Source organism: Procambarus clarkii, chromosome 90 (assembly GCF_040958095.1).
Source record: "Procambarus clarkii isolate CNS0578487 chromosome 90, FALCON_Pclarkii_2.0, whole genome shotgun sequence".
In the NCBI taxonomy this organism is placed as follows: domain Eukaryota; kingdom Metazoa; phylum Arthropoda; class Malacostraca; order Decapoda; family Cambaridae; genus Procambarus; species Procambarus clarkii.
In genome coordinates this window covers 15,806,902-15,830,938 of record NC_091239.1, presented here as the reverse complement: position 1 = coordinate 15,830,938, position 24,037 = coordinate 15,806,902, and the positions used below count along the sequence as shown (strand labels likewise).

At 46.8% G+C, this 24,037-nt stretch overlaps 1 protein-coding gene across 1 annotated transcript in view; it reads left to right on the top strand.

The window, feature by feature from the left end:
• Positions 1-21,521, top strand: part of LOC123746608 (ski oncogene) — a 270,304-nt gene extending 248,783 nt beyond the window's left edge. The window contains exons 2-6 of the mRNA XM_045728256.2: positions 12,685-12,902; positions 13,418-13,649; positions 16,745-16,976; positions 19,014-19,234; positions 19,798-21,521. Coding sequence (XP_045584212.2) covers positions 12,685-12,902; positions 13,418-13,649; positions 16,745-16,976; positions 19,014-19,234; positions 19,798-19,944 — 1,050 coding nt within the window. The 3' untranslated portion in view covers positions 19,945-21,521. The remainder of the gene's footprint in view (positions 1-12,684; positions 12,903-13,417; positions 13,650-16,744; positions 16,977-19,013; positions 19,235-19,797) is intronic.
• The last annotated feature ends 2,516 nt before the right edge of the window (positions 21,522-24,037 follow it).

Here is a 24,037-nt window from a genome sequence, read left to right as displayed (position 1 = left end):
ACATGTATCCATGTTCTTACTGGTTCTGTTTCTTTCGTTAGTGTTGCGTCATCAGTAAACATTGCTGTGACGTAGCCAGTTAATTTTGTTTTCAGGTCGTTGACGTTGATGTGGGTCGTTGGCTCCCAGATGAGCTGTTCAGTGATCTAGTAGCCTCTGTCAGACCCCACTTGCATGCTGTGCTACTTAGTAATTATGGTCTGCTTCAGGAGCTCTTGTCTCTTCCTTGTATATTGACACCACGGGACGTGTTCTCTAAAAGTCTGGCAGTTCTCTTTTTTCCAGAGAGAGGAGCGGCGCGCTGGTCCCAACGGGTCTAGACAGTGTTTCCGTTTTCTATTTTTGTCTACACCGCGGGATCCTGTATGGCTCTCTTGCCCTGTGTTGCCCCTTGAGTGTAGCGTCATCTCTTGGGTGTTGTGAAGAGCACCACAGCAACACCCAGGAGTGTTCCACCCACCCTGGAGCACGCCGACACCCGGGGGTGTTCCACCCGCCCTGGAGCACCACCACGACACCCGGGGGTGTATCCTGGATGTGTTTTATCAAGCTCTCTCTAAGGGTACTATTCTATGCCTTGACTATTAAACAAGTAAACTAATACTTGGCAAGTATCGTGTCTAAGGAGCAGAGGTGAGACATGCATCCTAATTTACTCTTGGAAATTATAGGGACAAAGTGACATGGCTTCGTGTCCAACAGAACCTCATTGAAAAGTAGAGGTGCAAAAATTTTTCCAAACAACTCTATTAAAGAGCCAAGGCTCGTTATGGTTATCCTTTCTTTAAGCATAAGGGGTATAACTAGCTGACCTCATTCGAGGTTCAAAAGGGAACTTGATAAACGCCTCCAAAGGGTACCTGATCAACCGGGCTATGATTCATATGTCAGACTGTGAACAGCGGTGTCTAACAGCCTGGCTAACTAGACCGTCAACCAGGAGACCTAGTCAAGGGCCGCGGGAATAATAATCCTTGGAATCACTTCCAGGTAACCTCAAGGTAGTCCATTTTTGTTCCATGAAAGCCATTTAGTCTTGAGTCTAGGATTTCATTGTCCACAACTGGGCATACTCAGTTTTTATTTGTAAATGTGTAACTTTGCCCGTGGCAAGTTAGATTTGTGAAATGTACAGGGTTGTCTTGCTAAGAAAAACTCTGAAATGGGTTGTTCCCGCTGTAGGACAGACGTGTTTGACCAAATTTCCATTGATGTCATGTCTCTTCACCAGCAGAAAATTGATGTCCATGAGTTATGTCAACTGTTGTTTGCTACATCCTGGGAAAGGTGAATGGTCGGCCTACGTGGGAGAGGGGGGTAGGTGGCTCTGTAAGCTAGCAGGCTTCATGTCCCCTGACTATAGGAACAATCAAGGTGAACCAATTGAAGAAAAAGATGCAGGTACAACACAGATGAAAATCAGTTTAGTGTCATTAACTGATGCTGGAAAGGAGGCCTTTCCCCCATCACCAAGTCTCCTAGCGAATGCCTCTCTGGCGCGAGTGCGTGCGTGCGTGCAGGAGACAGGTGTTGACGGGTGTGTGAGAGTGAGCCCGGCAGTATTGAGGGCAGACAGTGGCGGCGGCGGAAGGCTGAAGCGTGTACCATGGCGCCAGGCGGGGTGTAACCCCTGCCTCTCCCGCCCTCCGCGCTGCCTTGACAACCATACTCCCTTCACTCTCCTTCACTAAAGTGGCGCTCTACCACTTGTATCCCACGCCACTACTCTCCCACCTACAGCTAGGCTTTGAGCTTAGGATATGGACATAAATGCAGTAGATGGTGTACGACAAGCGAGGCGGCGGGTGCGCGTGGTCCACATTGGGTGTCCTTACTGCGCAGTATGAAGCAACTGGACAACTTGTCACCCACTTTTATTCTCGCACAGTTTAGAGGTTTATTTATCAGGCTTCCGTGGCGAGGACTGTCAGCCTCCTGTAGGCATGGCTGACTGCTTCTCCTGACTATATAATTAACTTTCTTACATGTATAGACTACATGGGGAGTATGGGGGGAGAAAGTATTATTTTAAGTTCGTAAGTGTTTATATAGTTAAGGATATTAGTGTAAATATAGCTGACTTGCTGCGTTACTCTTCGGTGCCTGGCTCTCACTCTTCTCTCTTCCTCCCACCCCCCCTCTCTCGCCTCCTCTCTTCTCTCTCTCCCCATTCTCCCTTCTCTCCCTCCCCCTCCTCTCTTTCTCTCCCCTCTTTTTTTCTTTGTCATTCCCGTTCCACCTCCCTGCCTCCCTCCCTGCCTCCCTCCCTCCCATTCTACCCGCCAGAGGGTAAGATACTCAAGTAACATTCAGTCATCATTATCGACGTTGAATCAACGTTATTGACGTTTGTTCTACATAGATATGGTCGATTTCATTTTTTATTAACACATTTAGGTACATGTGCATTTGTACAGCTGCCTTATACTATATGATGGGGAGTTAATGTCAAAAAAAATTAACCTAGCTACGTGATGATAAAAATCCCCATCACACAGGATGGTTAGTCATACAGGGCCATGTGATAAGTAGTCTACACTGGCAGACTCTGGGTGCATTATGAGGATATCTTCAAGACTACGAGAGTGAATAAAGTAATTGCAAAGCTCCAGGTACCTCATGCCAACTGGTCTGAAAGGTCTAATAACTGGGCATTCAGTGATGTAGTGCGGGAGATCGTGCCGCAGTTCCTGCTCACAGAGTTTGCAACTGGAGTGCTCAGGATTGGGAGATCCGTCACCTGCAGCCACCTGCCACAGGTAACGGTAACCCAACCTGATCCTGGCAACCACTGTGTCGTACAGTCTAGTGGACGTTTTGTGCTGCCCATAAATATAGGTTTCAGATCTGAACAATAATCATAGCTTTTTATACTAGTGCTTTCAGGTCGTTGGGCGTCAGTAATTTCTGTCCTATCAGACCTGAGTGTCTGGACCAATACAGTTTTGACAGCAGAGATGGGGATACCTAGATCTAATTCAACTTCATCTTTGTTACACGCTAATTTGGCTGAAATGTCTGACTCATTATGATGGGTTATATTTATGTGAGATGGTATCCATACAAAGGAGATTCGAAACCCTTTATTCTATTCAGCGATTAGGTCATTTATAATTGGTAGTATGAGGATCTTCCCGTCGATCTTCCAGGAGAAGTTTTCGATTGCTTGAAGAGCAGACTGAGTCACAAAATATCGAGTCCCAAAATAACAACAGGTCAGCCAGTTGTTTAACCTGACACTGACAGTCTTTGTGCAAATATTATTTCTATAAAACCTACATGCTGCTGCAGTCCGTCCAGTAGAAGATTGGACTGAGCCGTCGGTGTAGACACAGTGCTCGTGAGATCTTAAATCCTCGATGGAGGAGGCAATTGTTTCAAGTGTAACAGCTTTGAGAAGAGCAAGATTCACATTATCTTTCTTGGTGACAGGTGTGTATGATACTTGAATGGTGGGGTACAGATAAAGGGGAATATCAGAGACAGGTAGATTGCACTTAAAAGGAATGTTGAGATTGTAGGCATTTTTGCTCAGCCATTTATCATATAAGGAGTGAGTTAGTATAATGGAACCAGTCAATAGGGTGTGACAGCACCTTATAATTTGTCTCTGAGTAATGCAGGAGATGTTGGGTCTCTCATGGCTAAGGCAAAAGGTGTTGACTTGCATTATTCTCTCTAGTATGGTTGGAAGCTTCAGTTCTTCCCGCATGTTGATGATTCTTGTGCATCTTGGGGGACCAAGAATTATTCTCATGGCTTCATTCTGTATTACTTCAAGTTTGGCCAACACAGAGACGGGGAAGTTAATTAGGTGCAAGACACGATAATCAACTAGAGATCTAACAAACATATATAGAATAATCTAGCATTTTTTTTTTATTAATACATTAGGTACATCTGCATTTGTGCAGCTGCCCTAGACTAGATGAAAGGGAGTACAGTGTGCAGCTGCCTTAGACTATATGAAGGGGAGTACAGTGTGCAGCTGCCCTAGACTAGATGAAGGGGAGTACAGTGTGCAGCTGCCCTAGACTATATGAAGGGGAGTGCAGTGTGCAGCTGCCCTAGACTATATGAAGGGGAGTGCAGTGTGCAACTGCCCTAGACTAGATGAAGGGGAGTACAGTGTGCAGCTGCCCTAGACTATATGAAGGGGAGTGCAGTGTGCAGCTGCCCTAGACTATATGAAGGGGAGTGCAGTGTGCAGCTGCCCTAGACTATATGAAGGGGAGTACAGTGTGCAGCTGCCCTAGACTATATGAAGGGGAGTACAGTGTGCAGCTGCCCTAGACTATATGAAGGGGAGTGCAGTGTGCAGCTGCCCTAGACTAGATGAAGGGGAGTACAGTGTGCAGCTGCCCTAGACTATATGAAGGGGAGTACAGTGCAGTTGCAGCTACCCTAGACTATATGAAGTGGAGTACAGTGTGTCAAAAAGCTACTAGCTACGTGATGCTAAAAAAATCCCCATCACACAGGATGGTTAGTCATACAGAGACATGTGATAAGTAGTCTGCACTGGCAGACTCTGGGTGCATTATGAGGATATCATCATCAACACAAGAGTGAATAAGAAACTATTTACTAATAGTTTACGGGCTCACCATAGCCCGTGCTACTTGGAACTTTTTGTTCCAGGTAGCGAATGTTAAACAACAATAAGAGTGAATAAGGCAGCAGTGGTAATACAAGTCCCCATCTCGCAGGATGGTTAGTCATACAGGGGCCATGTGTTCAGTAGCCGGCACTGACAAATTTTGGGTGCAATATGAGGATATCTTCAAGAACACGAGTGAATACTTTTTTGTATTAATACATGAGGCACATGTGCATTAGTGCAGCTGCCCTAGACTATATGAAGTGGAGTACAGTGTGTCAAAAAAGCTAACTAGGTGATGCTAAAAAATCCCCATCACACAGGATGGTTAGTCATACAGAGGCATATGATGGGCAGTCTGCACTGGCAGACTCCGGGTGCATTTTGAGGATATCAACACAAGAGTGAGTAAGATAGCAGTGATAATACAAGTCCCCATCTCGCAGAATGGTTAGTCATACAGGGCCATGTGTTCACTGGCAAATTTTGGGTATACTGTGAGGATATCTTCAAGAACACGAAAGTGAATAAAGTAATTGCAAAGCTCCAGGTACCTCATGCCAACTGGTCTGAAAGGTCTAATAACTGGGCATTCAGTGATGTAGTGCGGGAGATCGTGCCGTAATTCCTGCTCACAGAGTTTGCACCTGGAGTGCTCAGGATTGGGAGATCCGTCACCTGCAGCCACCTGCCACAGGTAACGGTAACCCAACCTGATCCTGGCAACCACTGTGTCGCACAGTCTAGTGGACGTTTTGTGCTGCCCAAAGATATAGCTTTCAGATCTGAACAAATCATAGCTTTTTATACTAGCACTTTCAGGTCGTTGGGAGTCAGTAATTTCTTTCCTATCAGACCCGAGTGTTTGGACCAATACAGTTTTGGCAGCAGAGATGGGGATACCTAGATCTAATTCAACTTCAGACTTGTTACACGCAAATTTGGGTGCAATGTCTGTCTCATTATGATGGGTTATATTTATGTGTGAAGGTATCCATACAAAGGAGATTCGAGACCCTTTACTCTGTGCATCAATTAGGTCATTTATAATTGGGAGTATGAGGTTGATGTCGATCTTCCAAGAGAAGTTTTCGATTGCTTGAAGAGCAGACTTTGAATCACAAATTTTTTTTTTTTTTTTTTTTTATTAAGTTATGAGGTACATCTGCATTAGTGCAGCTACCCTAGACTATATGAAGTGGAGTACAGTGTGTCAAAAAAAGCTAACTAGGTGATGCTATAAAATCCCCATCACACAGGATGGTTAGTCATACAGAGACATGTGATAGGCGGTCTGCACTGGCAGACTCCGGATGCATTTTGAGGATATCAACAACACAAGATTGAATAAGGTAGCAGTGGTAATACAAGTCCCCATCTCGCAGGATGGTTAGTCATACAGGGCCATGTGTTTAATAGCCTGCACAAAATATTATTCCTCCCATTTTACCACTCTACGGACAATTAACCCCATATTTCATACTTAAGTGGAGTCGCTGGTATTTTGGAATAGGAGCCGTTCTTTCTTAAGGAGAGGCACAGGGGCTGACCCGCAACCACCCTTTGACACTTGTCATATAATCACAAATCATCATGCGAAGCTTAGACTATTGTATAGAGTAACTATCTGCAACAACCGTGGACATCAAGAGAAAACTAGATAGTTTCCTTCAAGGAGTGCCGGACCAACCGGGCTGTGGTGAGTATGTGGGCCTGCGGGCCGCTCCAAGCAACAGCCTGGTGGACCAAACTCTCACAAGTCAAGCCTGGCCTCGGGCCGGGCTTGGGCAGTAGAACAACTCCCAGAACCCCATCAACCAGGTATATGTGGGCCTGCGGGCCGCTCCAAGCAACAGCCTGGTGGACCAAACTCTCACAAGTCAAGCCTGGCCTCGGGCCGGGCTTGGGGATTAGAACAACTCCCAGAACCCCATCAACCAGGTATATGTGGGCCTGCGGGCCGCTCCAAGCAACAGCCTGGTGGACCAAACTCTCACAAGTCAAGCTTGGCCTCGGGCCGGGCTTGGGGAGTAGAACAACTCCCAGAACCCCATCAACCAGGTATATGTGGGCCTGCGGGCCGCTCCAAGCAACAGCCTGGTGGACCAAACTCTCACAAGTCAAGCCTGGCCTCGGGCCGGGCTTGGGCAGTAGAACAACTCCCAGAACCCCATCAACCAGGTATATGTGGGCCTGCGGGCCGCTCCAAGCAACAGCCTGGTGGACCAAACTCTCACAAGTCAAGCCTGGCCTCGGGCCGGGCTTGGGCAGTAGAACAACTCCCAGAACCCCATCAACCAGGTACAATAAATTTTTTTTAAATATTCTGTAATTAAAATAGGCCTAAATACCTTAAATTTTGAGCAATATAACGATTTTATAAGAAATATAATGATTTCGTGCACGCATGCGCACATGTTATCGTTTGCTGCCAATGGCAGGATGGAGAATCTGGCGGGTGTTTTTCCTATTAAGGGCGCCGCTGTCCGCGCTGCTATGACGGGCTGTCCACTCTCACGCTGAGCGACGGTACCCAAAATATTTGCCTTTCCGGACAAAAATTGTACATGTACCAATCCACAAGGGCCGTGACGAGGATTCGAACCTGCGTCCAGGAGCATCCCACACATCCTGTGTGTGAATTGTATATGTATATTATCGGGAGAAAAATGTCGTGAATCTTGGCGAAAACGTTTCCAGCGTCGTGTGTAAGGTGTTGTGGGCCACACCTCCATGTTTGGTTCTAGATCTTTGTTTTTTTTGCAGGGATATTCGTGCGCGGGCCCTAAGCCTCTGGCTGGCCCACTGGGCGGGCCCTAAGCCTCTGGCTGGCCCACTGGGCGAGCCCTAAGCCTCTGGCTGGCCCACTGGGCGGGCCCTAAGCCTCTGGCTGGCCCACTGGGCGAGCCCTAAGCCTCTGGCTGGCCCACTGGGCGAGCCCTAAGCCTCTGGCTGGCCCACTGGGCGGGCCCTAAGCCTCTGGCTGGCCCACTGGGCGGGCCCTAAGCCTCTGGCTGGCCCACTGGGCGAGCCCTAAGCCTCTGGCTGGCCCACTGGGCGGGCCCTAAGCCTCTGGCTGGCCCACTGGTCGGGCCCTAAGCCTCTGGCTGGCCCACTGGGCGGGCCCTAAGCCTCTGGCTGGCCCACTGGTCGGGCCCTAAGCCTCTGGCTGGCCCACTGCGCGGGCCCTAAGCCTCTGGCTGGCCCACTAAGTGTTGCTTGTTTCTGTTTTACTTGGGCGGAGTATGAGTATTTATGACTCGTATGGTCGCTTCAGTAAGATTTTGTCCCATGTGTTTAACAACTTCTTCTGCTCTGTTGAATCTAAGTTGAAATCTTAATGTGTAACTGTGCACTGTGTTAGATAATATTCCAGTGGTCTGTTGTGGTTGTAACTGTGCACTGTGTTAGATAATGTTCCAGTGGTCTGTTGTGGCTGTAACTGTGCACTGTGTTAGATAATGTTCCAGTGGTCTGTTGTGGCTGTAACTGTGCACTGTGTTAGATAATGTTCCAGTGGTGTGTCGGGCATTTCTCAACAATGGTGACATTTGCTATCATCTTGTGGAACCTGTAAGCCTATTCCCCAGCACGCTGTCTTCCTGGGTGTGGTTCAGCTAAACGGGAGACAGCAAGTCACCAGTATGGCTTCTAGCCTCAACCCTCGTCCTCTCAACAACTAGGTCACGTTTTGACGTTATGTTAACCAATGTTACAAGTGCAAACTAATATGAAAAATAACTTATTGGACTTGATAGACGAGGCTAGGCTAGGTGAGGCACCTAGGATACCTAGGTGCGTGCGTTTCTGATTAAGTTCTAAGATTGTGTTTTTAACAGTGGGAAATGAAGGTGCTAGGCTGGCATGGTCTTGCTCTCTCTCTCATTTCCAATACACGCGACCACTCGTGTTTGGTCAAGGCTCAGAGTGCTCTCCTCCCTACCAACTCTGGCTACCCGTACTCTAGCATGTTACATTGAGAGTATTCACTGAAGCTGCCGCCAGATAGGCAAGAAAATCGTATCCAGCACTGATTTTTGGAAATGGCATAGGCGTTTTTCAGTGTTTTGTTAAAAATGTTGGCCACAATGTTTTCGTACATTTTCTCGTGTGATATTATATATATATATATATATATATATATATATATATATATATATATATATATATATATATATATATATATATATATATATATATATATATATATATATATATATATATATATATATATGCAAACAAGCCTGAATGGTCCCCAGGACTATATGTGACTCAAATATGTGAATTTTCAGTCATATATATATATATATATATATATATATATATATATATATAATGCGGAACAAAATATATTCGTGTTTCTAACAAATTAATTTAACTTGAAAACTTTGTTCTTTGCTAATTTTTCTTCAGTGGCTCCTTTATTTGTCTAATTTTACTGGTAATAGACTATTGACTTTATTGTGTGTGTAGATTAGTCTCCTGACTTTACTAGTGGTCCCTGGCGTGTGTGACGCGCCTGTGACTTGTTGTGTACCCCAGGGGGTGGACACCCAGGGGGTGGACACCCAGGGGGTGGACACCCAGGTGGTGGACACCCAGGGGGTGGACACCCAGGGGGTGGACACCCAGGGGGTGGACACCCAGGTGGTGGACACCCAGGGGGTGGACACCCAGGGGGTGGACACCCAGGGGGTGGACACCCAGGTGGTGGACACCCAGGGGGTGGACACCCAGGTGGTGGACACCCAGGGGGTGGACACCCAGGGGGTGGACACCCAGGGGGTGGACACCCAGGTGGTGGACACCCAGGTGGTGGACACCCAGGTGGTGGACACCCAAGGGGTGGACACCCAGGTGGTGGACACCCAGGGGGTGGACACCCAGGTGGTGGACACCCAGGGGGTGGACACCCAGGTGGTGGACACCCAGGGGGTGGACACCCAGGGGGTGGACACCCAGGGGGTGGACACCCAGGGGGTGGACACCCAGGGGGTGGACACCCAGGGGGTGGACACCCAGGGGGTGGACACCCAGGGGGTGGACACCCAGGGGGTGGACACCCAGGGGGTGGACACCCAGGGGGTGGACACCCAGGGGGTGGACACCCAGGGGGTGGACACCCAGGGGGTGGACACCCAGGTGGTGGACACCCAGGGGGTGGACACCCAGGGGGTGGACACCCAGGGGGTGGACACCCAGGTGGTGGACACCCAGGGGGTGGACACCCAGGTGGTGGACACCCAGGGGGTGGACACCCAGGGGGTGGACACCCAGGGGGTGGACACCCAGGTGGTGGACACCCAGGTGGTGGACACCCAGGTGGTGGACACCCAAGGGGTGGACACCCAGGTGGTGGACACCCAGGGGGTGGACACCCAGGTGGTGGACACCCAGGGGGTGGACACCCAGGTGGTGGACACCCAGGGGGTGGACACCCAGGGGGTGGACACCCAGGGGGTGGACACCCAGGGGGTGGACACCCAGGGGGTGGACACCCAGGGGGTGGACACCCAGGGGGTGGACACCCAGGGGGTGGACACCCAGGGGGTCGACACCCAGGTGGTGGACACCCAGGTGGTGGACACCCAGGGGGTGGACACCCAGGGGGTGGACACCCAGGGGGTGGACACCCAGGGAGTGGACACCCAGGGGGTGGACACCCAGGGGGTGGACACCCAGGGGGTGGACACCCAGGGGGTGGACACCCAGGGGGTGGACACCCAGGGGGTGGACAGCCAGGGGGTGGACACCCAGGGGGTGGACACCCAGGGGGTGGACACCCAGGGGGTGGACACCCAGGTGGTGGACACCCAGGGGGTGGACAGCACTGGTGTCCCGACAGTCACAGCCTAGTTATAGCAACTTGTGTTGTCAAAGTTTGAGGCGAGAACATCATTATGACGCAGGTTAGTGTGTGCATGTGTCCCCCCCCCCCAACATGACACATTTATCCCATAACACATTTATCCCTTTATTACACTCACAAGACTTTCCTACACTGACGCAGCTGTTCTCTTCATTTATCACAACGTACAAAATCCATCGTTCTAACCGAACCAGAAACACACCAACCCAAACCACCCACCTAACCTAGCCTAACCAACCGATGCCTAGAAAACTTGGATTTTTGTGAGCCGCTACGTGTCATAGCACGCTGCATTTGGTACGCTGGTTACCCTAAAGGAGTATTAGTGGAGAGGGCAGGTTGGGTCTTCAACAGAGCCACGGCTGATGGAAGCGTAGTGTGGGTGTCGGGGCTGCAGACACGTTCAGACCAAAGATATTCTACTGTACTCCCTACCTGCAAGTACTTTAATACCAGGAACTGCAGTACAACACCAACACATCTGTGTACACACCTGTTGAACACCGGTAACTACATGCTCCCAATCAAGCCACTTGTTTTAGATTCAGCTACTGGGAACAAAAAGTTGCAAGTAGCACGGGCTATGGTGAGCCCGCAGTGGACTTACCTGGCACAGGAGCGGGGCTGTAACTACTCAAGCCAGATTGACTGATGAAGATTAAGCCACCCAAGAGGTGGCACGAGCATGAATAGCCCGTAATGCTCAAGCCAGGGGAAACAATGCACTTTATAATAGTGAGAGACAGGTGTAGTGTACCGCCACACCTGTGCACCTCCACAGTCAAAAAGCAAATCCACATACATGTACACGTCCACACACACCTGGTAACAGCTGGTCTCCTAACACCTATAGTCACATAACCACAGGTGTTAATCTGATAACATGTGCCGGTGCCTGGCAACGCGTGCGGGGGCCTGGCAACGCGTGCGGGGGCCTGGCAACGCGTGCGGGGGCCTGGCAACGCGTGCGGGGGCCTGGCAACGCGTGCGGGGGCCTGGCAACGCGTGCCGGTGCCTGGCAAGGTGTGCCGGTGCCTGGCAACGTCTGTGCAGGTGCCTGGCAACGCTTGCAGGTGCCTGGCAAGGTGTGCCGGTGCCTGGCAACGTCTGTGCAGGTGCCTGGCAACGCTTGCAGGTGCCTGGCAAGGTGTGCCGGTGCCTGGCAAGGTGTGCCGGTGCCTGGCAAGGTGTGCCGGTGCCTGGCAAGGTGTGCCGGTGCCTGGCAACGCGTGCGGGGGCCTGGCAACGTCTGTGCAGGTGCCTGGCAACGCTTGCAGGTGCCTGGCAAGGTGTGCCGGTGCCTGGCAAGGTGTGCCGGTGCCTGGCAACGCGTGCGGGGGCCTGGCAACGTCTGTGCAGGTGCCTGGCAACGTCTGTGCAGGTGCCTGGCAAGGTGTGCCGGTGCCTGGCAACGTCTGTGCAGGTGCCTGGCAAGGTGTGCAGGTGCCTGGCAAGGTGTGCCGGTGCCTGGCAACGTCTGTGCAGGTGCCTGGCAAGGTGTGCAGGTGCCTGGCAAGGTGTGCAGGTGCCTGGCAAGGCGTGCAGGTGCCTGGCAAGGTGTGCAGGTGCCTGGCAAGGTGTGCCGGTGCCTGGCAAGGTGTGCCGGTGCCTGGCAAGGTGTGCAGGTGCCTGGCAAGGTGTGCAGGTGCCTGGCAAGGTGTGCCGGTGCCTGGCAAGGTGTGCCGGTGCCTGGCAAGGTGTGCAGGTGCCTGGCAAGGTGTGCAGGTGCTTGGCAAGGCGTGCCGGTGCCTGGCAAGGCGTGCAGGTGCCTGGCAAGGTGTGCAGGTGCCTGGCAAGGTGTGCAGGTGCCTGGCAAGGTGTGCCGGTGCCTGGCAAGGTGTGCCGGTGCCTGGCAAGGTGTGCCGGTGCCTGGCAAGGTGTGCGGGGGGCCTGGCAAGGCGTGCGGGGGCCTGGCAAGGCGTGCGGGGGGGCCTGGCAAGGCGTGCGGGGGGCCTGGCAAGGCGTGCGGGGGGGCCTGGCAAGGCGTGCGGGGGCCTGGCTTCCTAGGGGATGGGTTTAGGGCAATACGACGGCTCACAGGTAATAGTGGTGCTAATCTGTTTAGCAGAAACAGTTGCTGATTTAATTTGCCGACATTGCTTTGGGTGATTCAAACTTGTCACACGTAAATGTATTGTTTGGCCAGAACGCGAGTTGTAGAGTAGCAGGGCGGTAATAATGTGAAAACACGGTAACGAATAACATTGTTTTACAGGATGGTGTCGAAGTCAAGGAGGAGCTGCCCAAGAAGGTGCGGGCGGAGGAGTTACCACCCACTACAGCGCCATCTCCCTACGCGCCTTACGACCCGTCAATGGTCCTGTCTTACATGTGGCGGTGTGCGAGCCTGGCGCCTTCTTGGACGGCAACTGCACTTCTCACCAGAGACGGCAAGACCCTGCCCCCACCCCCACCTGCCTTCCTCAGAGACAGGTAAGAAATACTCCTTCCACCACCCTTGCTGTGTCACACAGGGCGGGATAAAATGATACATAAATTGATGAAAAAAAACATATACAGAGTTATAAGATTGTATTTTAGATACTACGTGTATAACCCCTTATGCACAGTACCTACACAATACAGTTCCTTCTGTCAGTACAGCTACCGATAAGCCTAGCTGTACTTAGGCTTATCAAGGTCAAGGCCTTCACCCTTGCTTTCCTAAGACAGGTAAAACCCCCAGACTCTTGCCTTCCTTAAACACACGAGACCCAACACTGCCTTCCTCCTGGAAATAAGACATCCCCACACATACCTCTGCCTTCCTTATAAAAGAAAGACTACACACACACACACACCCTACCTTCCTCGTACAAGTAAGACCACCCCCCACACCTGCCTTCCTCAGACAGGTGTGGTCCCCCTCACCCTTCCATAACTTAGTTTTTAACATGAGTTTCATTTCTATGTGCACTATTTTACTTGTTTTGTTGTTCTGTTTACAGTGTGCCAGCTACGGTGCCAGCGTACCTGAGCCAGGGTCCCCCGGTGCTGGCCGACCCCGCCAGAGTAGTTCCTCTCTCAGACTCCCAAAAGTTTGAGCGGCACTACCAGCCCAACGTGGCTCTGGCACCCCCTAAGGTGAGGGACAAGGCCTGCCGGGAGTTGCTGCCCATCAAGGACCTCCCACCTCTCGACCTCCACGACCCCCACGATGACAAACTCGCAGTTTTTCTGGTGAGTTTCTTTTCGTTCTCTTTAGCTCTTAGGTTGTTCAGTACTTTTAGTTGTTCACCGAATACTATTTTATCTATATTTGACACATATAATATGTCTGCTGAAGACATTATTAATATCTGCTTGAAGTTTTCAAAGTTTTTGATTGGGCAACAGAAAATAACACGATGTTTAACAGTGATAAATTCCAGGTACTCGGGTACGATAAAAATGAGGACCTTAAACATAATACAGGGTACAAAACACAATCAAATTTGCCCATAGTAGGAAAGCAGCATGTCAAGGATTTGGGAATAATGATGTCTGACGACCTAACGTTTAGGGAGCATAACCAAGCAAATATTGCGTCAGCCAGAAAAATTATAGGATGCATTACAAGAACTTTTAAATCCAGGGATCCCATCACAATGGTTATACTCTTCAGGTCACTTGTGTTGTCCCGTCTTGAATACTGCTCAGTACTCGCTTCCCCCTTCAGAGCAGGAGAGATTGCTGAAATAAGAGGAAGCAACACAGAACATATACGGCACGCATAGACGAGATAAAGCACCTAAATTATTGGGATAGTCTCAAAGCTCTCCAAATGTACTCACTAGAAAGAAGACGAGAGAGATCTCAAATAATATACACATGGAAAATACTGGAGGGACAGGTCCCAAATCTACACAGTAAAATAACAACGTACTGGAGTGAACGATATGGAAGAAAATGCAGAATAGAACCAGTGAAGAGCAGAGGTGCCATAGGCACAATCAGAGAACACTGTATAAACATCAGAGGTCCCCGGTTGTTCAACGTCCTCCCAGCGAGCATAAGAAATATTGCCGGAACAACCGTGGACATCTTTAGGAGAAAACTAGATACTTTTCTCCAAGGAGTGCCGGACCAACCGGGCTGTGGTGGGTATGTGGGCCTGCGGGCTGCTCCAAGCAACAGCCTGGTGGACCAAACTCTCACAAGTCAAGCATGGGCTCGGGCCGGGCTTGGGGAGTAGAAGAACTCCCAGAGCTCAATCAAGTACAGGCTGAATAGGATGTGGAGGCAGGCTGGCTGGCTGGCCGACCCCATGTGATCTGGGCTGCCTTCTGGTGGCAGTCAAGCACAAAGATTATGGTATTTACCTTTCAACAGCTATTGGTTTGCTTAGTTGACCTACAGTTGCCTAATTTCCTTCAAGCAGTCATTCGTTCTGTTGTGCCTATGCATTCTGGTGGGTGTTTCTTGGATTTGACTATCTCTTGATTCCCAAGCATTGTAAAGTGAGCCAGATTCTGACCCTGGCTTTTATTAGGCAACAGATGGGGTCTGAGACCTGGGTTGGTGGTTCCAGAGCAAGGCTTGGGAAGCTACCGAGGGGTTCCTTCCTGAAGGGACAATGAACATTGTGGTTTGTACCACAAAACATGATAAATGCATGGCCAAATGACTATACCAGTAGTTGTATTGCCAATACTGGCATTGTACTGTACTTTTCTTTGTTTCTTAGGTGGCTATATTGACTTTGACTCAAGAATAGGCTGCTTCATAAGTGCATGCACTTTTGTAACCATTTACTTAGATAAGCGGCTTTGTCCTTGTTCGAGGTCTACTGAATAAACTGCATAAAGCTGTAAATGTGGTGGTATGTTAGTTCACTTGGACAGGAGGGACACCTGTACTGTAACCGACAGCTTTTATTCATCATATATCCCAAATCTAATGAACAAATCCACAAGGGCCGTGACGAGGATTCGAACCTGTGTCCGAGAGCATCCCAGACGCTGCTGGGTTATCCCAAATCTACACAGTAAAATGACAACATACTGGAGTGAACAATATGGAAGGAATTGCAGAATAGAACCAGTGAAGAGCAGGGGTGTCATAGGCACAATCAGAGAACCCTGTCTGAACATCAGAGGTCCACAGCTGTTCAACACCCTCCTAGCAAGCATTAGAAATATTCCCAGAACAAAAGTTGGATGTATTCTAGAGGCAGTTAGATAAATTCTTGCAAGAAGTACCGGACCAACCAGGTTGTAGTGGGTATTTGGACCTGGGGGCCGCTCCAAGCCTGGTAGACTAAGTTATCACAAGTCAAGCCTGGCCTCACCCACTGCCTTGCTGCAAATACACCTATATTCGGTGTGGACTGGGGCAGCAAGGCAGAGGGCCACTACAACTCAGGAGGCCTGTAGCACCAGGCGTGTGCAAGTTGTTGACATTGGGGTTGCAAAAATGAAGTCCCCTGCATGAGGAATAGAACTCCCAGAACCCCATCCAGGTACAGTCCTGGTAGGTGTATAATAATAATAATAATAATAATAATATATAGTATTCTAAATATTTTAGGGGTACCACCTCTGGTGCAATTGTAGGGACCCACAGCCTCAAAGAAGAAAATAAAGAGTATTCAGAGAAGACCTTGTGGATTCTCGCTGAACACTTTAAATATATATATTATATATGTACAGTATATATAAAGGGGGGTACCACCTTTAGTCGTTTGTAGGGACACTGAAGGTCCCTAGTTGAAGGAGACCTGGTCGAGGACCGGGCCGAGGGAACATTGAACCCCAAAATCATCACAAGGTAAACCCTCAAGTCTTGAAAACGATGATATGCAGCACCCAGGGGTCTTGTTGAGCTCTCTCGTGCACTGTTACACAGTGAAAGTTGATTGATTGACTGTTGAGAGGCGGGCCGAAAGAACAGAGCTCAACCCCTGCAAGCACAACTAGGTGAAACTATGTGAATACAGTATTGTCTTCTCCTACCAACCCCCTTACATATATATAGAACTTTATTGCACATTATCTATACAGTATAAAGTATTAATATTTTCATCGGAGATTGGCACAATGGTTTTAAATTGTAAAAAGTAATTTTTTCTGAGTATACACAAATACGTCTGATTAGATACAAATTTTAACACAAGTTATGCCATAATATGGCTGCTTTTTTGTTTCACTTGACACAGTCATGCAAGGATGTTGTTTGACTATGTGAAATATTATCCTACAATGCAAGAAGTTGTTTGTATAGCTCTGCTTTTAATTTAAATGTACCCGAGTAATTAAAAATCATTTAGTAAACATTTAATGGTATATTTAAAACAGATCAGAAAGCCAGTAGAAGTGGAATGCATAAAGCGTGAAAACTGCTCAGTGTCAGGTGGGTGTGATCAGTCGCCCACCTCCATCCAGGTGACGACCAGCCCCACTCGCACGCCCCAACACACTCACCAACCAAGGAAGCTGTGTAGTCCAGATACCAGTGGACGTCATCCAGAGCTGGAGTTGTCCACTACCGACTCTGACACTGATTCTGTAGGATCATCCACCAACCACTGTAAGTACACTATGCAAGGTAGAAATGCATACAATTAAACACCCTTGTTTTCTTAATGTTTTAATGTATTTCCAGAACGATGGATATCTTCTCAAATGTTCATCTTATTATACAGTCTCATTATTTTTCTCATTGTCTTGGATTTGTTTTGGGGTACAATTAATTAAGTTCTGATTAATGGCAGTTCATGACAGTTGGATATACTTGCACCTTAATTTTACCTTTTCCCTGTAGAATTCGGGGAATGTATAGAATATGGGGTCAGTAATGAAAAATCCCCAAAATGGCCTCAGTTAATATTTTTAATAGATATTTTTGGATGAAATGGTGCCACATGCTCCAGAATTCTCCTGCCTTTACAATTTTCATTTGTTCCTCGTTTATTCATATACTATACTGTTTATTGTACCTGTGTGTGTATTTATATTTATTTATAATTTTATTTATAATTTTTTTTACATGAAATGTTACAACATTGGATACAAACAGGGTAACATTTTAGTTATCACAAACTGTAGAATTTCCCCAGCTGCTCATATGGCAGGCAGGAACCATGAATGCATTATATATTTTTCCCCTATGTATTGCCACACAGGGACTGGAAAAACTCTAATAATGTCTCATTTCAATTAGCTTTGAACCCAGATCCATAAAAAATAAACTGGTGGCTCTTATCTTAGACACTGTCTCAGTGGCAATGGTAAAAAAATTGTAAAGGTGATCCAGATCTCTCTAATTATGGGAATTGGTTGCTTCCCTGTGAATGGATACCACCCACATGTGCAACAGTGAAGTCAGTGTAGATGTTAGCCAAGGTTGAAATGCGGGTGTAGTCCCACACCAACTGCCTACCATTCTTCCAGGGATTCACTGTGATCCCATCGAGGTGACCAACAGGTTTGTCACAGGTGCAGTGGTAATGGGGCATTCTCTCTGCTGCCCAACCAGCTGTGGTAAGGCTCTTAATGTCATTGACTTCAGTGTGTCTTGTGCTACATAGCCTTCCTGGCTTGGTGCCTTCTTTTGATAATTACTTCACTGTATCTTGAGCACCATCCCCCTTTGCTTTGGCAGAGCACTCCATGCTGGCTGAACCTGTTGCCCACTGCCTTGCTGCTAATACACCTATATTCGGTGTGGACTGGGGCAGCAAGGCAGAGGGCCACTACAACTCAGGAGGCCTGTGGCATGAGACGTGTGCAAGTTGCTGACATTGGGGTTGCAAAAATGAAGTCCCCTGCATGGGGAGCTGCTACTGCTCTAAGGTTAGCAGTGTAGTGTGGTGGTGGTGGAGAATCTTGGTCTACAATGGGGCCATCCCAACTGGATTACTTGTGGCCTTTATATGATGGTGGTTGAGTACTGGTTTTGAGAGACCACTTGGTGGTACAGTGTGTAAAATTGAGATTGTGTACCCCTGCCTGTTGGCCTAGGTAATCCGATAGGATTTCCTTCACCAGGTTGTCAGATGCTGCTGAAGAGGACAGTAATGCTGGCACAGCAATTTGTGTTGCTGTAAGAATGCAGAGCCCCCCCCCCTCCCTGAGTCTGACCAGAAGGGAAGCTTGTTTCCACTGTAGGTCATTGAAAGGTTAAAATCTTTTCTAACTTATTTCAGTAAGCTGTCATACTCCTCTATCTTAAGGCTATTGAAAGATGGCAAATATCTAAGAAAAGTAGGTTAGCCTGGTGAGGGCTATGCATCTGGTGTTAAAGTGTATCTGCGAGGTAAAGTGTATCTTGAGCATCAGTATCTTCAGTCCTCTCAACCATCCTCTTCAGATCAGTGATCTTACCGAGGACCTCGTCAACTGCCTTCAAGTGAAGAGGAAGTGTGCTGTCTTCAGGATGTTATATGGATATTGGGGAAACATCCTTTGTTCAGTCTACATGTACTGGTTGGAAAGGGTTATTTTTTGTGGCCTGGGAATTTGCAGGACAATGTTACACAGCATATATTGCAGGGATTTTGAGCCAATTGCATCACATCCTAAAATTCAGATTAAAATCAATTATACTCTATATGGTCATCCTCAGGTGAAACAGTAGAGGAAGCAGAAGGTCTCCTTCGAGGATGGAGTGATAAAGCTGCAGCAGGAAAGGTAGCGCAATTGGTTGCGGATTTAGTAGCTCGTCTTGCTGCCAGTGATCGTCAAAATGCGGTTCTCAGACAGCGCCTTGAAGCACAGACACGTGTCCACAATCATACTGTCACAGATCTACGCAACCAGCTCTTGGCTAACACACAACACAATAAGGTGAGTTTTTTATTTTAACTTGTGGCAGTCTGGCTAGGACTCGGCCAAGGTAGGACATCAGAGTGGGTCTGTAAATGGTTAAAATCTCTTACATAATTCAAATTCAGGCTAATTTACCAAGTAATTCTTCTACACCTCTGATGTCCTGTATAAAATTAACCAAGACTATTGTTTTTAATAGTGTTCATTTAAATAAAAATTTTGACTTGCACTTATTTAAAATTAAAGGTAAGGGTCATAATAGGGTCTAAATTTAAAATAATTTATTTGGGGTGTGGTAATTTCACCAAAAGAATGCGACTTACTGTCCAACCAGCTCCTTACCAGTCAACCATTCTAATAATTTGATAAATAATAATAATTATTACTATTAGAAAAATTGTTTTTGTAAAAAAAAAAAAAAAAAAAAAAATTAATATCAGGTATTTTGTTTTAAATTCGTACGTTTAGTGCAAACTACACTAAATTAATAATACTGTATACCCACTAAAAATATAATACAGTACTGTATAACAGAAACCCAATTTTTAAATGCCTAGATTTTAAATTTTAAATTTTTACAGGATGAAGATCAGTTGCGTGAGAAGGTTTGTGTGCAGAGAGAACTGCGCACTTTGCGTGAAGAGTTGCATCCTCGCCCTCCCCCATCTGTGATAGCTCCCACTTCCCTTGTCAAAACTGAGCCCAGCGACGTTTCTGACACATGTTAGGCCGCTGCCTAAGCACTGGCTCGTGCTGTCCCCAGTACCGCAGAGATGGTCGCAGTACAAATGTGGCACTGATGTGCCGCCCGGGCTGCCTACTGCCGCTGCTGTTGTTGGGCACCTGGGCCCAGGCTGCTGCTGCGGACCCGTGGTCACAACCTGCTTGTGGCTACGGGTGGCCGCCCCTCTCACCGGCTTACACCTCAGGCTTGTAGTTAGGTGGGGTGGGGGCCGCGCCATGATCTCAGCCCGTACTCACCGCACGGGTCTCACTTGGTGCTACGCCACAGCCGTGTGTCGGGTGGTGCCACTGGCCGTACATGGTGCTCATGTGGGGCCACTGCCCCTCTGGTGTACAGAGGCTGTGTGGTGCCGCCCCGGCACCAGGACGCTCTGGGGGTCCAAGGGGGGATCACTGCCCCCCCAGGGCCTAGGAAAAGCAAGTACAAACGCATAAGTTAACGAATCTGCTTTGTTGGGAAGGTTAAATATAAAAATTTTAAAGATTAAATAAGTGGTTTACTTTATGGTAAACTTATATACTGCCTGGTATGCAGTGGGCAGTAGTGTGATCCAGGTCAGCTCACCACCAAACCTGGCTCACTTAGTCCTGCTGCTGCCCTTATAACCATGCACGTGCGCACCAACCCAGTGATTACTGTACCCGCGTCAGCTATGCAGTGTTAAATCGAGTCAGATGTTGCTTAAGCATCTCATGTTGGTGGAGTGCCACTTGAACGCCATGACCAGAGACCCAAAAAACTCCAGCATACCTGCCCATAAAAATTGTTGTCACTTAAGAGATTTATAGTTGTACCAGTTCGGGACTCGGGTCACGGCGCTCACTTTGGCTGCTTATTTGTGTTCATCTATGTAACTAGTTAATTATGTGTAATGATTAAATCATACACTATTATGTTATTTATAATTCTCTACTATAATGCTAGTACACGTGCAGCCGTGCGTGCAAGGGGCATAGAGAGTCCACAATCTCTTCTCCCCACTACACCACCCTGGCCTGGCGGTCCGTGCCAAGTTCATCTTGCCCCCTAACTTACCTGTCATTTGTTTGTAATAAGTAATAAGGTTATTTAGGTGACTCATCAAGCAAAGCTTGGTTTAGAATTCATTATTTTTGGTAGAACTGCCCCTCCATATAGCCATGACGAATGTGGTCCACTCACCGTCATGGGCCGTTGTGTTGTAGCTGCCATTGTAGGCTGCCTATCAGCCACTCATCAACATCACTCCTTCCCGAGTGCCATTATGAAGGGTGACAGGTGGGCAGAGTATGAGGTGAGTCAGCCATGTAACAAGTGTGTGGGAGGGTAGTGCAGTGGACATGTGATGTTCACGGCATATGATGACCGTCCGGCTCAGAGCCCTGCATGCCTTCCTACCACTACCGCCGCCCAGTGCAGTTGCCACCAGCCAGGTGGGCACACTGCGGCACACTCCCAGTGAGAACACAACCCAGTCAGTTCCGCAGATGTGACAAACTCCAAAAAAAAAACAAAAAAAAAACTGAAATTATTTGTTATACTCAATGGGTGGCACTAAAATAAAATTGTGTCCAAAGAAAATTTTATTTTTATCCTTACTATACAGCGTTCAAATTTCTTACTGTTTGTTAATAAAACAAATGTGTAGAATAATTTTATTAGTAAATGTTTTATATAGGAAACATCTGTAGGTCAAAACTAGTCTTATTACATTTATCAAAATACTGTACCAATATATTCCTTCAGAATGTTTGTGTTACAGGTGGGGAAGCTACAGAACCCTTGCAGAGACTCGTTTGCATTTCCTTTTCATCAGGAAACTGCATATGCCAAGACATTAAACATCGAGCCTGGCCACAGGCTGGGCTCCGGGGGGAGGGGGGGGGGGGGAAACAGAGCTCCCGAAACCCTCTCAAGGTATAATTTAAAACCCTACCAGTGTCAATCTAGGCATCATGCATTTAACAAAATACTGTACTGTATAATCATATTCTCTACCAGTGCCCAATTTATAGAGGGGAATACTACAGTGCATCTCTTACCTACTGTGCATTTGGATTCACATTTTTAAATTATATACAATAGTATACTGTATACTATATACCAAATTTCAACTTTATATCCAATGCATAATTCTTAACTCAATACATACAATGTAATCTATATCCAACTCAAATGGGGTAATCTATATCCAACTCAAATGGGGTAATTTATCCAACTCAAATGTTTTGTTCATAAAACAACAAAATATATTTACCATTAAAATGTTTTAAAAACAAGGCCTTAAAGCTGACTCTTCAAACCCCACCTGCAAGGCCATTCTTCCCTTCTGAAAACTGCAAAACCTACTAGTGCATTAAAACCAAGTACAGTGGTACCTCGCATAACGAATTTAATCCGTTCCATGTTCGTCATGTGAAACGGACGTCATACAAAACGAGTGTCCCCCCATGTAACCAGTGTGATGCACTTTATTTATTTATTTATGCATATACAAGAATGTACATAAGGAATGTGAGGATACAAATATGGTAATTACAGTCTTGTAAAGCCACTAGCACGCGCAGCGTTTCGGGCAGGTCCTTAATCTAAGAAAATTTTAAGGAGGTAAATACTTGCAAAATTTATAGACAAAAAAATGATAACAGTTACATGAAATGAAAAAAAGAAGATGAGAGAAAATTGTAGGTACAGTATATTAAAGCACATAGGTAGCTAAGATTGATTGCAATGACAGCTTGAATGGTAGTTGACAAAAATTGGTAGGCACAATACAGCAGAAACAATATAAGATTGATTGCAATGACAGCTTGAATGGTAGTTGACAAAAATTGGTAGTCACAATACAGCATATGGCTAGCACATAAAAGAAGACAGCAATGAACACAATGATAAGGTTGTTTGATATTACATAAAAATTAGGAGATTGGGTAACACTAGGTACAGAGCAAATTTAAAGCTCAGTGTAGGAAACTAAGAAGATGAAGTTAGGTACTTTTTGGTTTTGCTTTTAAATAAGGCAAAAGTTTTACAGTTTTTCAATTCACTAGGGAATGAGTTCCATAGACTAGGTCCCTTAATTTGCATAGAGTGTTTACACAGATTAAGTTTGACCCTGGGGATATCAAAGAGATATTTATTTCTGGTGTAGTGATGTTCCGAACCTTAATGGAATCTGACCCATATATCAATCAGGTCAACCCATGTGTTGCGTTTCCAAAAGGGTCGCCCATGTTAGAATCGGTGAACGCCCTAGTAATATTGTTGAAAACATCTTAATAACTTATTAAACCAAATGTCTTTTTATGTCAGAAGAACGGCAGAAACTGGATCTATATATGAAAACGCTTTCAGGACAAAATTTAAAGTAAAATTAAAGATATTTGTAGTTGTATAAAAGTTGCATTTTTCATCGGTCGTAGAGCCGGAAATCCGCAATATTCATCTCAGAACAATGCTTATTTCACGCAGAATCGTTAATAAACGTAAGATTTTTATACGTCTCAAGAAAGATAGAAACATAATCTTCATTTTAAATGCCTTACCATGGGCATATTTGTATTTAAAGCGAAGATACGTGTATTTTTCTAATCGGCGAGCTCCGATCCCGCACAGATCGAGCAACGGAGTAACTCTCCCAGAACAATGCTTATTTCACGTAAATTCGTTAATAAACGCATATGTCTCAAGAAAGATAGAAATATAAGCTTCATTTTAAATACTTTACCATAGATATATATAAAGTTCTAATGAAGATACATGTGTTTTAATAATCGCCGAGCTCCGACCCCGCACAGACTGATCGACAGAGCAACTCTCTCTCAGAACAATGCTTATTTCACGTAAATTCATTAATAAACACATATGTTTTATATGTCTCAAGAAAGATAGAAATATAAGCTTCATTTTAAATACTTTAACATAGACATATATAAAGCTCAAGTGAAGATACATACGTTTTTATAGTGGCATTCAGTAGCTTGTCGGTCATGGAATGCAGAAGCCTACGCACTTGCCAATATAGTGTGTAATTAACAAAGATACGCTTATAAAGCCTAAAATATTATATGCCTTCAGAAAGACAGAGATATGCTCGT